Below are 17305 nucleotides of genomic sequence, written 5' to 3'. Positions count from 1 at the left end.
TCTTTTTTCTCTTCCTCCCCTCTTTCCTTCTCCTCTTCCTCTCTTCCTCTCCCCCCCCTCCTTTCCTCCCCCCCTTTCCCTTTCCCTCTCCTTTCCTTCTTTTCCTTCCTTCCCCCTTTCCCCTCCTCTCCCCTCCTTTCTCTTCTTCCCCTTCCCCCCCCCCCTTCCCCCTTTTCCCTTCCTTCTTTTCCTCTCCTTCTTCTTCCCCCTTCCCTCCTCTTTCTTTCCCTTTCCCCTCCCTTCCCCCCTTTCCTTTTCCTTTTTCCTCCCCCCTTTTTCTTTTTTTTTCTCTCTTTTCTTTCCTCCCTTCTTCTCCTCCCTCCTTCCCCCCTCCTCTTCCCCTCCCTCCCCCCCCTCCTTCTCCTCCCCCTCCCCTTTCCCTTCCTTCCTCTCTTCCTTTTTTTTTTCCTTCCTTCTCCCCCCTTTTTTCCTTTTTTTCCTTTTTTTCTCCCTTCTTCCCCTTCCTCTCCTCCCCTCTTCTCCCTCCCCTCTCCCTCCTTCCCTCCTTTTTTCTTTCTTCCTTCTCTCTCCTCCTCTCCTCTCCCCTTCCTTCCCTTTTTCTTTCCCTTCTTTTCCTTTCCTTTTCCTTTTTTCCTTTTTCCCCCTCCCCTCCTTTTTTCTTCTTCCTCCTCTTCTCTCCTTCTTTCTTCCTCCTCCCTCTTCTCTCCCTCTCTTCCTTCCCTTCTCCCCTCCTCCTCCCCCTTTCTCCCCTCCCTCTTCCTCTCCTCCCTCCTCCCTCCTCTCTCCCCCCCTTTCCTTTCCCCCCCTTCTCTCTTTCTTCCCCCCCCCTCTTCTTCCCTCTCTTCCTCCTTCTCCCCCTTCTCCTTTCCCTCTTCCTTCCCCCTTCCCCCTCCTCTCTTCCCTCCCTTCCTCCCTTTCTCTTCCTCCCCTCCCCCCCCCCCCCCCTCCCCCTCTTTCTTCTTCTCCCTTCCCTCCCTCTTCCCCTTCTCTCCTCTTTCCCCCCTCTCTTCTCTCCCCCTCTCTTCTCCTTCCCCTCTCTCTTCCTTCCTCCCCTTTCTCTTTTCTTTTTTTTCTTCCTTTTTTCCTTCTCCCTCCCCTCCCCCCTTCTTTCCCCCCCCCTCTTCCCCCTTTTCTTCCCTCCCTTCCCCCCTCCCTCCTTCCTTTCTTCTTCTTTCTTTCCTCCTCTTTCCTTCCTCCTCTCCCTCTCTTTCCTTTTTTTCCTTCCCCCCTCTTCCTTCTTTTCCCTTCTTCTTCCTTCTCCCCTCCTCCTTCTCCTCCCTCCCTCTCCTCCCCTCCTCCTTTCTTCCCCCCTCTTTTCTCCCTCCCTCCTTCTCCCTCCTTCTCTCCTCCTCCTCCCTTCTTTTCTCTCTTCCCTCTCTTTTCCTCCCTTTCTTCCCTTTTTTTCCCTTCTCCCTTCTTCTTCTTCCCCTTTTTCTTCTTCCTTCTTCTTTCCCCCTTCCCCCTCCTCCCCTTCCCCTCCTCTCTCCCCCCTTCTTCTTTCCCCTCTCTCTTCCCCCTCTCTTCCCCCTTTCTCCTCCTTTCTTCCTTTTTTCTTTTTCCCCCCTTCTCCCCCCTTCCCCCCTCTCTTCTTTCTTCTCTTTTCCCCCCCTTCCCTCCTTTTCCCCTTTTTCTTCTTCCCTTTCTTTTCTTTTTTTTTCTTCCCCCCTTCCTCCCCCCCCTTCTTCTTTTTTTTTTTTTCTTCCTCCTTTCCTCTCTTTCTCTCTCCTCCTCCTTCTCCTTTCTTTCTCCTCCCTTTCCCCTTCCTTTTTTCTTTCCTCTCCCTTCCCTTCTTCCCTTCTCCTCTTTCTCTTTCCTTCTTCCTTCTTCCCCTTCCCCTCCTCTTCTTCTCCTCTTCCCCTCTTCCCTTCCCTCCTTCTCTTCTTCTCCTCTCCTCTCCTCCTCTCCTTCCTTCTTCCTTTCCTCCCCTTCCCCTTCCTCTCCTTCCTTCTCCTTTCCTCTCTTTTTCCCCTTCTTCCCCTTCCCTTCTCCTTTCTTCTTTTCTTCTCCTTCTCTCCCTTCCTCCTTCCCTTTTCTTTCCTCTCTCTCCCTCCTCCTTCTTCTTCCCCCTTCCCCCCCCCCTCCCCCCCCCCCCCTCCCTTTTCTTCCTTTCTTCCTCCTTCCCTTTTTTTTCCCCTCTCTTCCCCCTCTTCCTTCCCTTTCTTTTTCCTTCCCTTTTTCCCTTCTTCCTCCCCCCCCCCCCCCCTTCCCTTCCTCCTTCCCTTTTCCTTTTTTTCCTTCTCTTTCCTTTTTTTCCCTCTTCCTTCTTTCTTTCCTTTTTTCTTCCCTCCTCTCCCTTTTCCCCTCTTCCTCTTTTCCTCCTCTTCCCCCTTCCTCTTTTCCTTCTTCCTTCTCTTCCCTCCCTCTTCCTCTTTTCCCCCTTCTTCCCTCCTTCCTCTTTTTTTCCTCCTCTCCTTCTCTCCCCCCCCTTTCCCTCTCCTTCCCTCCTCCCTCTTCTTTCTCCTCTTCCTTCTCCCTCTCTCTCCCTTTTCCCTCCCCTCTCTCCTCTTCTCCTCCTCTCCCCTCCCCCTTTCCCTCCCCCCCCCCCCCCCCCTTCCTTTCTTTCTCCTTTCTTCTCCTTCTTCTTCTTTCCCCTCCTCTTTCTTTCCTCCCCCCTCCGCTCCTCTCTCCCCCCTCCTCCTCTCCTTTCCTTTCCCCTTTTCCTTCCCCCCTCCTTCTCTCTTCTTCTCCCCTTTCTTCTCCCCTCTCCCTCCTCCCCCCCCCCCCTCCCCCTCCTCCTCTTCCTCCTTCCTCCCTTCCTCCCCCCCTTCCTTTCTCCTCTCCTCTCTCTCTCCCTCTTCCCTCCTCCCTCCCTCTCTCTTCTCTCCCTCCTCCCTCCCTTCCCCCCCCCCCTCCCTCCTCCTCCCTCTCTCTCCCTCCTCCTCTCCTCTCTTCTTCTCTTTCTTTCTTTTTTCCTCCTCCTTCCCCTTTCTCCCCTTCCTTCTCCTCTCCTTTCTCTTCCCCCCTTTCTCCTTTCTCCTTCCTTCTCCCCTTCTCTTCCTCTTTCCCTCCTCCCCTTTCTCCTCCCTCCTTCCTTCCTCCTTCCTTCCTTCCTCCCTCCCCCCCTTCCTCTCTCCCCCTTCCCTCCTTTCTTTCTTCTTCCTTCTTCCCCTCTTCCTTCCCTCCTCCCTTTTCTCTCTTCCTCCTTCCTCCCCCTTTCTTCTCCCCCTCCTTCCCCCCTCTTCCCTTCTCTTTCCCCTTCTCCCTTCCTCTTTCCCTCCTCCTCTCCTCCTCTTCTCCTTTCCCTCCTCCCCTTCTCCCTTTCTCCTCCTTCCTCTTCCCTCTCTTTTCTCTTTCTCCTCCTCTTTCTTCTTCCTCCCCCCCTCTCCCTTTTTTCTCCCCCTTTTTTCCTTCTTTCCTTCTCTCTCCTCTCTCCTCTTCCTCTTCCTCTTCTCCCTTTCTTCCTCCCGTTCCTTCTTCTTCCCCTTCCCCCCTTCTTCTTTCCTCCCCTTCCTCTTTCCTTCTTCTTCTTCTCCCGTCCTTTCCCTTCTTTCTCCTCCTTTTTTTCCTTCCCTTTCCTCCCCCTTTTTCCTCCTTCTCCCCCTCCTTCCCTTCCCTCTCTTCCCTTCCCTTCTCCTCCCCCTCCCCCTCCCCCCTTCCTCTTTTCCTCCCTTTCCTCTCTCCTCTTCCTCTCCTCTTCCTCCTCCTTCCTCTTTCCCTCTTTCTTTCCCCTCCTTCTTCTTCCTCCTCTCTTCCCCCTCCCTCTTCTTTTTTTCTTTTCCTTTCCGTTTCTCTCTCTCTCTTTTCCCTCCCTTTTTCCTCCTCCCCTCTTCTCTCTCCTTCTCCTCTCCCTCTTTCTTTTTTCTCCTTCTTTCCTCCCCTTTCTTTCCTTCTTTTTTTCCCCCCTTTTCCCCCTTCTCCCCCCTCTCCTCCTTTTCCCCTCTTCCTCTCTTCTTCCCTTCCTCCTCTCTCTCTCTCTTCTCTTCTCTCTCCTCCCTCTCCCCCTTTCTCCTCCCTTTTTCTCCCTCCTCTCCCTCTCCCTTTCTCCTTCTTCCTCCTCCCTCCCTCCCCCCCCCCCCCCCCTCTCCTCCTTCTTCTTCTCCTTTCCTTCTTTTCTTCCTCCTTCCTTTCCCTCTTCCCTCCCCCCTTTTTCCCCCTCTTTCGGGTCTCCCCCCCTCGCTCCTCTTTCCCTCTTTCCTTCCCCTCCTCCCCTCCCTTCTCCCCTTCTTCTCCTCCCCCCCCCTTCTTCTTCCTTTTTCTTCCCCTTCTCCTCTCTCTTTCCCTCCTCCTTTCCCTTCTTCCTTCCCTCTTTTTCCCCCCCTTCTCCCTTCCTCCCCCTCTCCTCTCCCTCCCTCCCTTTCCCTCCCTTTTCCCTCTCTTTCCCCTTCCCCCCTTCTCCTTCTTTCCCCTTTCTCCTCCCCCCCTCTCCTCCTCCTTTTAGACCCCTTTCTTTCCTCCCTTTCTTCTTCTCTCCTCTCCTCTCCTTCCCCTCTCTCCCCTCCCCCTTCTCTTTCTTCCCCTCTCTCTCCCCTTTTCCTCCTTCTCCTCGGAGGGCAAGGACCCTCCCCTATCTTCTCTCTTCCTCTCTTCCTCCCAATCTCCTTCCTCTTTTCCTTCCGATTCTTTCCTTTCTCTCTTTTCCTTTCTTTTTTTTTCCCAAGAAGTCCTTTTCTCTTTCTTCCTCCCTTTTTTTCCCCTTCGAGCTTCTCCCTTCCTTCTTTCCAGGGGAGAAGCCTTTTTCCTCCCTCCTTCTCTTCTTCTCTTTCTTCTCTTTCCCTCCTCTTCCCAGGAGGACTTTCTTTCCTCCCCTTCTTTCCTTTTCTTCCCTTCCGCTTTCTTTTCTCCCCTCCCCCTCCTCCCCTCTTCCTTTCTCTCTCCTTCCTTCCTCCCTCTTCTCTCCTTCTCTTTCTCCCTTCTTTCCCCTCCTTTCTTTCCTCCTCTCTTCCCCCCCTCCTTCTTTCTCTTTCCCCTCCTCCCCTTTCCCTTTCCTCCCTCTCCTTCCTTCTCTTCGGAAAGAGAAATCCTCTCTCTCTTCTCCTCTTCCCCTTCCCCCTTTCCCTCCTCCTTCCTCCCCTTAGAAGCTTCTCTTCCTCCTTTTCCTTCTTCCCTTCCCCTTCCCTTTTTCTATTCTTCTTTCTCTTTCTCCCCTTCTTCCCTTCTCTCCCTCCCTCCTCCCTCTTTTCTTCTTCTCTCTTCTTTCTCCTTTTCTCTCCCTTCTCCGCCCCTTTTCTTCTTCCTCTTCTCTTTCCTTTCTCTTCTTTTCTTCTCCCTTCCCCCTTTCTAAGGAAACCTCCCTTTCCTCCTCTTTCCTCTTTTTCTTCTCCCTTCCTCTCCCTCTTCCCTTCCTTCTCTTCTTTCCTTTCCTCCTTTCCTCCCTTCCTTTCTCCCCTCTTCTCTTTCTTTCCTTCTTTCTTCCTCCTTTTCTTTTCTCTCTTCTTCTCCTTACTTCTTCTTCTTTTCTTCCTTCTTTTTCCCTTCCTCCTTTCCTCTTCTTCCTCCCCTCCCCTCTTTTTCCTCTCTTCCCCCTCCTCTTTTTCTTCTTTCTTCCTCCTCCCCCTTTTTCTCTCTCCTCCCCTCCCTCCTCTCTTCTCTTTCCCCTTCCCTCTTTTCTTCTCCTTTTTCTTCCTTCTTCTTCCTTCCTCTTCCTCTTCTTCCTCTTTCCTCTCTTCTTTCTCCCTTCCTTCTTTCCCCTTTTCTTCCCTTCCTTCTTCCTCTTTTTTCTCCCCTCTCCTTCCTCTTCCTCCCCCCTCTTCCTCCTTCCCCTTCCCCCCCTTTCTCTTTCTTCCCTTCTATTTCCTCTCTCTCTTCCTTCTTCTCTTTTCTTCCCTTCTTTCCCCTCTTCCTTTTCTCCCCTCTTCTTCTTTTTTTCCTTTCCCTCCTCTCTTCTTTCCTCTCCTCCCCTTCCCTTCCTCTCTTTTCTTTCCTCTTTTATCTTCCGTTCTTCTTTCCCCCTTCCTTCCCCTCTTCTCTTCCTTTTCCTCCTTTCTCTTCCTTCCTTTTTTTTTTCTTCTTCCTTCCGCTTCTTCTTCTTTCTTTTTCCTTTCTTTCCCTTATCCTCTTCCTTCTCCTTCCTCCTCCCTTCTCTTCGGAAGAGAAGGGAAAAAAGAGGAAAAAGGGGAATCCCTTTTTTATCTCTTCTTCCTTCCCTCCTTTTCTTTCCCCCTTCCCTTCTTCCCTTCCCTTCCCTTCTTTTCTCTCCTTTCCCCTCTTTTCTCCTCTTTCTTTCTTCTTTCTTCCCTTCCCTTTTTCCCTTCCCTCCTCCTTTAAATTTCCCTCAAGAGGAATTCAAAAAGTGCTTTCCCCCCCTTCTAGTCCCTTCCTTCCCCTCCCTTTCCTCTCTTTTTCCCCGCTTTCCTCTCTTCTTATTCCTTTCCCTTTTCTTTAAGAGGAGTCCTTCTCTCTTCCTTCTCCTTTCCTCTCTCTCCCCTTCTTTCCTCTCCTTCCCCTTCTCTCCCCCCTTCCTTCCCTTTCCCCCTCTTTCCTCTCTCTCTTTCCTCTCTTCACCCTCCCTTCCCCCACCCCCTTATCTCGCCACCTTTCTTCTCCTTTCCGGGATTTTTTCCCCCCTTTAAATTTAACTTCTTTCTTTCCTCTTCCCCCCGCCCCCCTCCTCCCCTTCTTCCCCGTTTCCTTTCCTTCCTTTCTTTTCCTTCCTTCTATCTTCCCCCCTCCTTAAGTTCCCCTTTTTCTTCTTCTCTCCCTTCTTCCCTCCTTTTTTCCTCTTCTCCCCCTTTCTTCTTTCTTCTTTTCTTTCCCTCTCCTTCCTTCTTTCCTTTCTTCTTCCCCCCCTCTTTATTCCCTCCTTCCTCCCCTCCCCTTTTTCTCCCTTCTCTTTTCTTTTTTTTCTCTCCCCCTTCTTCTTCTCTTTTCTTCTCCTCTTCCTTCCCTTTCCTCCTTTCCTTCCTTCTTATTAAAAATTCCCTCTTTCCCCTTTTTTTCTCCCTTTCTTCCCTTCTCCCTTCCTTCCTCCTTCCTCCCCCTCTTTCTTTTTTCTCCTTTCCCTTCCCTTTCCTTCCCCTCTTCCCTTTCTCCCCCCTTCCCCTCCCTCCTTCCCTTCTCCCCTCCCCCTCTCTTCCTTTCCTTCTCCTTCCTCTCCCTTTTCTTCCCTCCTCTCCTCTTCCTCCCTTTCCTTTCTTTTTCCGCCCCTCCCCTCTCCTCCCCCCCTTCTTTCTTCTCCCCCTCCTTCCCTCCCTTTCCTTCTTCTCCTTTTCTTTTCTTTCTCTCTTTTTCCCTTCTCCCCTCTCTTCCTCCTTTCCCTTTCCCTTTTCCTTCTTCCTTCTCTTCTCCTCTCTTTCCTTCCCTTCCCCTCTTTCCTTCTCCCGCCTCCCTCCCCCCCTTCTCCCCCTTCCCTTCCCTTTTCCCCCTCCTTCCTCCTCCCTCTCCGTTCCCTCTTCCCCCTCTCTTCCCCCCTTCTTTTCCTCCTTCCTCTTCCCTTCCCCTCCCCCTCCTCTCTCTCCCCTTCTCTTTCTCTCCCTCTCCCCCTTTTCCTCCCCCTCCTTCCCTCCTTTCTTCCCTCCTCCCTTCTCCCCTTTCCTCCCCCTCCCTTCTCTTCCTCTTCTCCCTTTCCCCTTCCTCCCTTCCCCCTTCCCCCCTTCTTTCTCTTCTCTTCTTCTCCCTCCCCCTCCCCTTCCTCCCTCTCCCTTCTTCCCTCTTCCTCCCCCCCTCTCTCTTTCCCCCTTCCTTTCTTCCTCTTCCTCTTCTTCCTTCCTCTCCTTTCTCCCTTCTTCTCCCCCCCTTCCTTCCCCCCTTCCTTCCCTTCCTCTCTCTTTTTCTTTCCTCCTTCCTCCCCCTCCTCCTTCTCTTCTCCCTTTTTTTTTTTTTCCCCCCTCCTCCTTCCTTTTCTCTTCCTCTCCCTCCTCTCCTCTTCCTTCTCTCTTTCTCCTCCTCTCTTTCTCCTCTTCCTTTCCCCTCTTCCTTTCCTCTTTTTCTCTTCCCCCCCTCTTTCCTCCCCTCTCCTTCTTCTTCCTCCTCTCCTTCCTCTTCCTTCCCTCTTTCCTCCTTTTTCTCTCCCTTCCTCCCCTCTTCTCCCCTTCCTTCTCCCTTCTTTTTTCCTTCTCCTTCCCTTTCCTTCCCTCTTTCTTTCCTCCCTCTCTTTCTCCCTTCCCCTTTCCTCTTCTCCCCCCCTCCTCTTCCTCCTCCTCCCTCCCTCCTCCTTTCCTCTCCCGTCCTTCTTCCCCTCCTCTTTCTCTTCCCCTTCTCCCTTCTCTTCTCCCCTTTCCCCCTTCCCCTCTTTTCCCTCCCCTCTTTCTCTTTCCTCCCCCTTCCTCTTTTTCCCCCCTTCCCCTTTTCTTTTTCCCCTTTTCTTTCTTCCCCTCCTCCTCCCCTTCCTTTCTCCCTTCCCCCTTCCCTTCTTCCTCCCCGCCTTCTTCTTCCTCCCCCTCCCTCCTTCCTTCTCCTTCTCCCCCCCCTTTTCCTTCCTTTTCTTCTCCCCCCCCTTCTTCTCCTCTTTCTCTCCCCTTTTCCCCTCTTGCTTTCCTCCTCCCCTTTCTTTTCTTCCTCCTTCCTTTCCTTTTCTTCTCCTCCTTCTCTTCCCCTTTCTTCTCCTCCTCCTCCTCCCCCCCTCCTTCCTCCTCCTCCCTCCCCCTCCTCTCCTCCTCCTCCCTCCCCCTCCTCTTCCTTTCCTTTCCCCTTCCTTCTTCTCCTCTTCTCCTCCCCTCCTCTCTCCTCTTCTTCCTCCCTCTCTCTTTCCCCCTCCCTCCCCTTCCTCTCCCGTTTCTCCTTCTTCCTCCTCCTTCCCCTCCCTCTTTTTCCTCCTTTCTTCTTCCCCCCTTTTTTTCCCCCCCCCCCTTTCTCCTCCTCTTCTCTCCCCCCCCCCCCCCCCTCCTCCTTCTCTTTTCCTCCTTCCTCCTCCCTCTTCTCCTCCCGCCCTCTCTCTCTCTTCCTTCTCTCCCCCTCCCCTTTCTCCTCCCCCCCCTTCCCCTTTCTTTCCCTTCCTTTTCCCCCTCCCCCCCTTCCTCTTCTCCCCTCCTCTCCTCCTTCTCCCGCCCGCTTTTCCTCTTTTTCTCCTTCCTTTTTTTCTTCCCCCTCCTTTTCCCTCCCCTCCTCCTCCTCCCTTCTCTCTTCCCTCTCCTCTTTTCCTTCCTTCCGTTTTCCCCCCCCCGCCTTCTCCCTCTTCTCTCCCTCCTTCCCTCTCTCTCTCTTCCTCCCTCTCTCCCGTCCCTCTCTCCCTCCTCCTTCTCCTTCCCCTCTCTCCCCCCCTCCCTTCTCTTTCTTCCTCTTTCCCCTCTCCTCCTCCCCCCCTTCCTCTTTCTCTCCTCTTCCCTCCTTCTCCCTTTCTTCCCCTCCCCTCCCCCTCTTTTTCCCCTCTCTCTCCTTCCTCCTTCCCGCCCCTTTTCTCCTTCTTCTTCCCTCCCTCTCCTTTCCTTCCCCCTTTTTCCCCCCTCCTCCCCTCCCTCCCTCCCTCCCTCCCCCCCTCCCCTTTCTCTTTTCCTTTCTCTCTCCTCTTCTTCTTCTTTCCCCTTCTCCTCTCCTCTCTCCCCTTTCCCTCCTTCCCTCCCTCTTCCCCCCCCTTCTCTCCCTTTCCCCTTTTCTCCCCCCCTCTCTCTTTCCTCCTCCCTTCTTTCCCCCTCCTCTCCCCTTTTCTCCCCCCTTTTCCTTCTTCTCCCTCCCCTTCTCCCCTCCCGTTTTTCTCCCCTCTTCTTCTCCTCTCCTTCTTCTCTTTTCCCCCTCTTTTTTCCCCCCCCCGTCCCTCTCTTTCCGTTCTTCCTCCTCCTCTTCTCTCCCCCTCTCTTCCTTCTCCCCCCCTCTCTCTCTCTTCTTTCCCTCCCCCCCTTCTTTTCCCGTTCCCCTCCCTCCCTCTCTTCTCTCCCTTTTCTTTTCTTTCCCCCCCTTCTTCTTTTTCTCCCCTCCCTCCCCCTCTCTCTCTCCTCCCCGTTTTTTTCCCCTCTTTTTCCTTCCGCTTCCTTTCTTTTTTCTTCCTCCTCTTCCCCCCCCCCGCCTTCTCCTCTTTCCCCCTTTCCTTTCCCCCTTCCCTTTCTTCCCCTCTTCCGGCCCTCTTTTCCCTCCCTCTCTCCCCCTTCCCTCCCGCCCTTCTCTTCTTCCTCCTCTCCCCCCCCGTCTCCCGTTCTTCTCTTCTTTTTCCTCCTTCCTCCTCCCCCCTTTCTTTCCCCTTCCTCCTCCTCCTCCTCCCCCCTCTCCTCCCCCTTTCTTCTTCTTTCCCCTCCTTTCCTCTTCTTCTCCTTTCCCCCCTCCCTTTTCCGGCCCCCCTCCCCTTTTCTCTTCTTTTCCCTCCCTTTCCTCTTCTCTCCTCTCCTCCCCCCCCCCCTCCCCTCCTCTTTTCTCTCCTCCCCTCCCTCTTCCCCCGTTCCTCCCGCCTTCCTCTCCCCCTCCCTTCCCTCTCTCTCTTCTCTTCTCCCCCCCCTTCTTCTCCTCTCTTCTTTTCTTTTCTTTCTCTCTCCTCCCTCCCCCTTCTTCTCCTCCCCCTTCCCCCTCCTTTTCTTTCTTTCTTTTTCCCCCCTCCTCTTCCTTCCCTTTTCCCCCCTTTTTCCCCCCCTCCGGTTTTCTTTTCTTCTTCTCCCCTCCCTCTCCTCCCCCTTTCCCGCCCTCCCCCTCTTTTTTTCCCTTTCTCCTCCCGTCCCCTTTTCCTTTTTTCCTCTTCCTCCCCTCCTTTTCTCTCCCTCCCCCCCCTCCCCCTCCCCCCCCCCTTCCTTCTCTTCCTTCTCTTTCCTTTTTCCTTCCTCTTCTCCTCTCCTTTCTCCGCTTTTTTCCTTTCCTTCCCTTCCCTTCCCTTTTTCCTTCCTCCCCTTCTTTTCCTCCCTTCCTTCCCCCCCTCCCCCCCCTTCTCCCCCTCTCCTTCCCCCCCCTCCCTTCTCTCCTCTTTTTTTTCCCCCTCCTTCCCCCCGTTTCCTCCTTCTTCTTTCTTTTTCTTCTCCTTTCCTCTCCCCTCCCCTCCCCTCCCTTTCTTCTTTTTTCCTCCTCCCTCCTCTTTCTTCTCCTTTTTCCCCCTCCCTTCTCCTCTCCCTCCCTCTCTCCTCTCCTCCCCTCCCTCCCGTTTCCCTCCTCCTCCCCCTCCTCTCTCCCCCTTCCCTCCCCTTCCTCCTTCTCTCCCTTTTCCTTCTCTTCTTCTTCCTTTCGCTTTTCTCTCCTTCCTCCTCCCTCCCTCCCGTCTCTCCTTCCTTTTCGCTCTCCTCTCCCGCCTCGGTTGCCGCCCCGCTCTCCCCTTCCCTTGTTTCGCTCTCCGCTAGCTCTGGTCCTTTCTCCTCCGGGCATATCCCCGCCAGCTAGCAACCAGCTAATAGTAACTAGCCCTGCTAGATAATAAAACTAAGGGAAACCCTTAAGACCCTTTAAATTTATATATTGCTTATAACGCACTTATTATATAAGCATATTATATATAATACTTATATATATTATTTTTATATTAATAGTCTTTTATATATATATATATATATATGCTTTAAAATTATGCTTTTCCATTAAATTATTACTTAATTAATTAAATTACTTAATTAATATAAATATCTTATTTTTTAAGGAGCTATAAAGGGCTAAGTACCTTATAATTATTGCTTTAAGGAGTTAAGTGTAAGTATTTAAGTGCAAGTATTTAAGTGCAAGTATTTAAGTATAAGTATTTAAGTGCAAGTATTTAAGTATAAGTATTTAAGTACAAGTGTATTTAAATGCTTTAAATGTTTAAATTACTTAAATTACTTAATTAAATTATTTAATTATTAATACTTTAAAGCTTTAAAATATTTAAATATTATACTTTAATTAATTAAAAGTTTAAGTTATAATTATTAGCTTAATTATTATTATTATTAAAATATTTATTAAAATAATTATTATAAATATTATTAAGGTTATTACTTAATGCTAAGTAATTATCCTTTTTTTTAAATTATAATTATTTTTATAAAAAGTATAATAATTATTATTTTAAATAGTTTCCTTTTAATTATTTCTTTATCCTTTTAATAATTCTTAATTATTATTTATTAAAGCTTATAATAACGTTAATTATATGCTTAGCTTTCCTTAAGGCTATAATAATAATAATAGCTGCTAATATTATTAAAGCTTTAATAATTTTAATATTTTATATGCATAATATAATTAATTAAATAATATAAAAGGGTATTTTTATTAATATACTTAATGGCCTTATAAAAAAGGAGGCTATTAAGAAGAAGTTAGCTAAGGAGGAGGTTAATGAAAAGTAACTTATTAAGGATAAGTTAATTATAAAGAAGGCTATGATTGCCTTTAAGGCTATTAAGAAGAAATTAGCTAAGGAGAAGTATTAAAATCATTAGCATTATTAGCATTACTTGCTAATTTATTGCAATAAATATTAAAGATATATGCCTTTAGCTTATATTTTAATTTAAATATTAAGTTATATTATTAATAAATAACGTTTTTATATTGTGCATTTATAGCTTTTATAAATAACTTTATTGTTATAATTTAAGGATTTATAAATGCTTATAAATAGCGCTTAAGGGAAGATAATTGCTTTTAAAGGGTTTTTAAGGAGGATTAAATAGCTAGGGGGTAAGGGCTTTCTTATAATTAATAGCAAGCATTATTGCTATTAAGGTTATTGCTATTATTATTAAGGTAAATCTTAAGATAGTTAATTATAAGGTAAAGAAAAAGGAAAGAAAATATTCTTTTATTATGTTTATAAATTAATAATTAGCTTTTAAATTATTTACTTATAAGTAATAGCGCTTAAATGCTATTATTACTTAGTAAATTAACTTATATTAATTCTTAAGGATATTTAATATTAAAAATTATTATTGCTAAAAAGAAAAGAAAAAAAGAAAGGTAATAAAAGTATAAGGAAAAGGAAAAAAAGGGTATAAAAAAGAAAGATTATGCTTATTAATTAAATATTAATTATTATTAAAAGGTAAATATTTTAAAAATTTAATTAAGTTATTTATATAGCTAAATTAATAATAAATATTTATTATTTCTCTTAATAATTTTAAGTTAATTAAATAAATAAGATAATTATATTAATTATTTATTTTTATTAATATTTTTTAAAGTATTTAATTAAAATATATTAATTAAGTATATAAATTAATTAAAAGAAATATTATTTATTAATACTTTAAAGCTTTAAAGTACTTTAAGTTTTATTAAGTACTTAAGGGGTTTTTAAAAGGTTATAGGCGTTAAGGATATTATATAAGTACCTTAAGGGGCATTAATTGCAAATAAGGGCTTTTAAGGGCTTAAAAGTATTATAATATTGCAAAAAGGGCTTAAGGGTATGTTAATTATAAGCATAAGGGCATTAATAATTAAGAGTATTGCAAGGAATTTTTTAATAGTTAAGAAAGGTTGCAAGGGCTTAAGAATATTATAAGGGAAACTTTTAATATAATATTTTTAATTATGCTTAATAAAGAAGTTAAAGGGGTTAATCTTTTATACTTATAAATGCTTATAAATAGCTTTTTTATAAGGATTTTATATTTATAAATATTTATAAATAACTTTTTATAAAAGTATTATAAGTTTTTATTATTTATAAATGCTTATAAATAACTTTTAAGGATTTAATTATTTATACTTGCTAAGTAAGCATTAATTAATATTAATTTAACTTTTATATAATTAATAATAAATAAATAAAATATATAATTAATTTTAATTATAATATAAAAAGTAAATTATAATAAAGCTATAATTTTTCCTTATTTAATTATAAGTTAATTATAATAATTTATATATAAAGCATATAATTATTAATTAATAACTAGCTAATACTAACTAGCAGCTATTATTAATAAGATTAATTTAAACTTTATACCTTTAAATTTATGCATTGCTTGTAACGTACTTATTACATAAGCACGTTATATTTAATGCTTATATATATTATTCTTATAATTATAATAAATTTAAATAAACTTTAATTAAAAAATATAAATTATATTATTAAAGCTTAAATATAATAAAATATAATAATAAAAAATTTATAAAATAAAGTTTTTTATAATTATTAAATAAATAAGCTTAAATTTAAAATTATTATTTATTAAAATTAATAAAATTATTTTTATTATAAAATAATAATTAAGCTTTTTAAAAAATATAAAAAGAAAATAAATATTTTTATTTATAAATATTTTTTAAAAATAATTATTATTTTATTTATTAATAATTTTTATATAATTAAATATTTTATAAAATATTTAATTTAATAAAATAAATATAATATATATATAATATTAAAAAAGCTTTTAATAAAATAAAAAATAATAAAATATTAAGTAAAATTTTATTTAATATTAAATTTTTAAAAATTTAAAATTTATAAAATTATTATAATTTTTATTTAAAATAATTTTTAAATTAAATAGTTTTTAATAAATTTTTAATAAAATATAATAATTATATTAAAAAAATTTAAAAAAAAATTATTAAAAATTTATAAATAAAAAATTAAAAATTAATTATTTTTTTAATAATTTAATAAAAATTATAAAAATTATAAAAATATTTTCCCAGCTATTATTAAAAGATTAAATCTCCCAATTTTAAAAAAATATAATATAAAATTTATAATATAAATAATTATAAATTTTATTTTTCCCCCTCTAATAATATTATAAAATAATTTTAATTTTTATCCTTTTTTTTATTCCCCCTATTTATAAATTATTCCCTTTTCCCTTCCCTCTAAAGTTTCTCTTATTTTTTATTTTTTTTCCTAAATTAATCTAAATTATATTAATTCTCCCCCCCTATTAAAGTTCTTTTCCCTCTATATAATAAAAGTTTTATCAAACCTTTTTTTTTTTTTTTATTCCTATATTATTTCTATTCTATTATTTTCTTCCTCCTTATCTCCTAATTTTTAATCCTCCTCCTCCTATAATCCTCTTCTTCCCCCCCTTATCCCCTCTTTTCCCCCCCTCTAAATCCTTTATCCCCCCTCCCTCTTCCCTCTCCTTTTTTTTTAAATATTTTCCCCCCTCCTCTTATCCTCTCCTCTCTCTTTCTAATCTCTCTTCCTCTATATAAACCTTTCTCTCCTCTCCCCCTTATTCTATTTTCCCTCTTTTCTCCCTCTCTCTCCCTCCCCATTCTTATTTCCCCTCCTTCTCCTTCTTCTCTCTTCTTAAAAAAAATTTCCCCTCCCCTTCCTCTTTTTTAATCCTCCTTTTCCCTCCCCTCTTTTTCTTCCTCTATTCTTCTCCCTTATTCTTCCCTTTTAAATCCTAATCCCTCTCCTCCCTTCCTTTCCTTTTCTTCCCCCTATCTTTTCCCTCTTCCCTTTCTTCCCCCTTCTCCCTCCTTTTCTCTTCCTCCTCTCCCCTCTCCTCCCCCCTTCTCCTTTTCCCCTCCTTCCCTCTCCCTCTTATAAAAATTTTTTTCTCCCTCCTCCCTCTTCTCTTACCCCCGTTCCTTTCCCTTCTCCCGCCCTTCTCCCCCCTCTTTCTCCCCCTTCTCCTCTTCCCCCTCTTTTCCCTCTCTTTCCTCTTCCCCCCTTCTCTCTCCTCTCTCCCTTCTCTTATCCCCCCTTCTCTTCCGTTTTCCCCTCCCCCTCTTCTTCCCGCTTTCTCCCCCCCTTCCCGCCCTTTCTCCCGAATTCTTCTCCCCCCTCTTTCTCCTTTTCTCTTCTTTTTCCTCCTTTTTTTTTCTCCTCTTCCTCCTCCTTTAATTCTCTTTTTTTTCTATCCCCTTCCTCCTCTCTTTCTCCCCCCTCTTTTCCTCCCCTTTCTCTTTCCCCTCTCCCCCGCCTTCTTTTTTCTTCCTCTTTTCTCTTCCCCCTTCTTTTTCTCCCGTTCCCCCTTCTTCCTTCCTTCTCCTAAATCCCCCTTCCCTTACATCCCTATCTTTTTTTTTTTCCCTTTTTCTCCTCCTTTTCCCCCCCTCCTTCTTTAATCCCCCTCCCGCCTCTTCTCCTTTCCTTCTCCCTTCCCTCTTTTTTTTTTTTTCCTTCTTTCCTTCTCTTTTAATCTTTTTTCTCTCTCTCTTCCCTTTTTCTTTCTTTTTTCTCCTTCCTCTCTTTTTCCTCTTTCTCCTTTCCTCTCTCCCCTCCTCCCCCTCCTTCTTTCCCTCTCCCTTCCTTCTTCCCTTCCTCCTCCTTTTCTCCTTGTTTTCCTCTCCCTTCTTTCTCTCTCTTCTTTTCTCTCCCGTTTTCCCCTTCTCCCTTTCTTCTCCCCCTTTCTCCTTCCTTCCTCCTTCCTTCTCCCTCCTTTATTTTTTCTTCCTCCCCCCCTTTTCCCTTTTCCCTCTTTTCTCCCCTTCCCTTCCTTCCTCTCTCTTCTTTTTCTTTTTTCTTCCCTCCCTCTTACCCTTCCTCCTCTTTTCCCTTTTTTTTTTCTTTCTTCTCCCTTTCTTTTTTCTTTTTTTCTTCCTCCCCTTCCCTCTTTTTTTCCCTCCCCCTTTTTTCCCCTCCCCCCCCTTCCATCTCCCTTCTTCTTCCTTTTTTTTCCCTTCTCTTTCTCTTCCCTTTTCTCTCCTTCTTTCTTCCTTTCTCCTCTCCCCTCCTTTTCCCTCTTTTCTTCTCCTTTCCCTTCCCTTTCTTCTCTCCCCCTTTCCTTTCCCTCCCCTTTCTCTCTCCCCTCTCCCCCCCCCCCTCCCTTTTTCTTTCTCTTTTTCTCTTTCTCTTCCCGCTTCTTCCTTCCTTCTCCTCCCTCCCCTTTCCCTTCTCCTCCTTTCCTCTCTTCCTCCTCCCCTTCCCTCTTCTTTCTTCTCTCCTTTTCCCTCCTCCTCCTCCCCTCCCCTTTCTTCCTCCTTCTCCCCCCCTTTTCTCCCTCCTCTCTTCCCCTCTTTTTTTCCTCCCCTCCCCCTCCTTTCTCCCCTCCTTCTCCTCCCTTTCTTCCTTTTTCCCCCCTCTCCCCCCTCCCCGTTTTCTTTTTTTCCCCCTTCTCGTCCTCCTCTCCTCCTCTTTCTCCGCCCTCTTCCCCCCTTTCCCCCCCCTTTTTTTCTTCTTCCTTTTCTTCCGCCTTTCTTTTCCCCTCTTCTCCTCCTTTTCTTTCCCCTTCTCCTCCTTCTCCCCTCTTCTCCTCCTCTTCCCCCCCCCCCCCCCTTCCTTCCCTTCCCCCCCTTCTTTTTTTTCCCCTTCCTCCTCCTCTCTTCTTCTTCTTTTCCCTTTTTCCTCCCCTTCTTCCTCCTTCCCTCTTTTTTTCCTCCGTCCTCTCTCTCTTCCCCCCCCTCCCCTCCTCCTCCCCTCCTCTCCTTTTTCCCTTTTTTCCCCCTCTCTTTTCTTCTTTTTTTTTCCCTCCCCCCCTCCTCTCCCCTTCTTTCCCCCCCTTTCTCCCCCCCTTCTCCCCTCTCCTCTTTTTTTCCCCCCTTTCTCCCTCTCCTTCTCCCCCTTTTCTCTTTCCTTTTCCTCTCTTCTTCCTCCTTTTTTTCCCTTCTTCTCTTCTCTCCTTTTCTTTTCTCCCTTCTTTTTCCCCTCCTTCTCTCTTCTCTCCTTCTTCTCTCT

General features: G+C 45.1%; 1 protein-coding gene across 1 annotated transcript; it reads right to left on the bottom strand.

The window, feature by feature from the left end:
- Positions 1-6808: 6808 nt before the first annotated feature.
- Positions 6809-13067, bottom strand: INS49_003799 (uncharacterized protein; the record flags this gene model as incomplete). Its single annotated transcript, XM_043164589.1, has 3 exons — positions 6809-8127; positions 11126-11138; positions 13056-13067. The coding sequence occupies 3 exons, from the start codon at positions 13065-13067 to the stop codon at positions 6809-6811; spliced, it is 1344 nt and encodes a 447-aa protein (XP_043019354.1).
- Positions 13068-17305: the final 4238 nt, after the last annotated feature.

Source organism: Diaporthe citri (genome assembly GCF_014595645.1).
Source record: "Diaporthe citri strain NFHF-8-4 chromosome Unknown scaffold_10, whole genome shotgun sequence".
Classification (NCBI taxonomy): Eukaryota; Fungi; Ascomycota; class Sordariomycetes; order Diaporthales; family Diaporthaceae; genus Diaporthe; species Diaporthe citri.
Note: the sequence above shows the minus strand (reverse complement) of the source record. Positions and strands in the feature narration are given on the sequence as shown.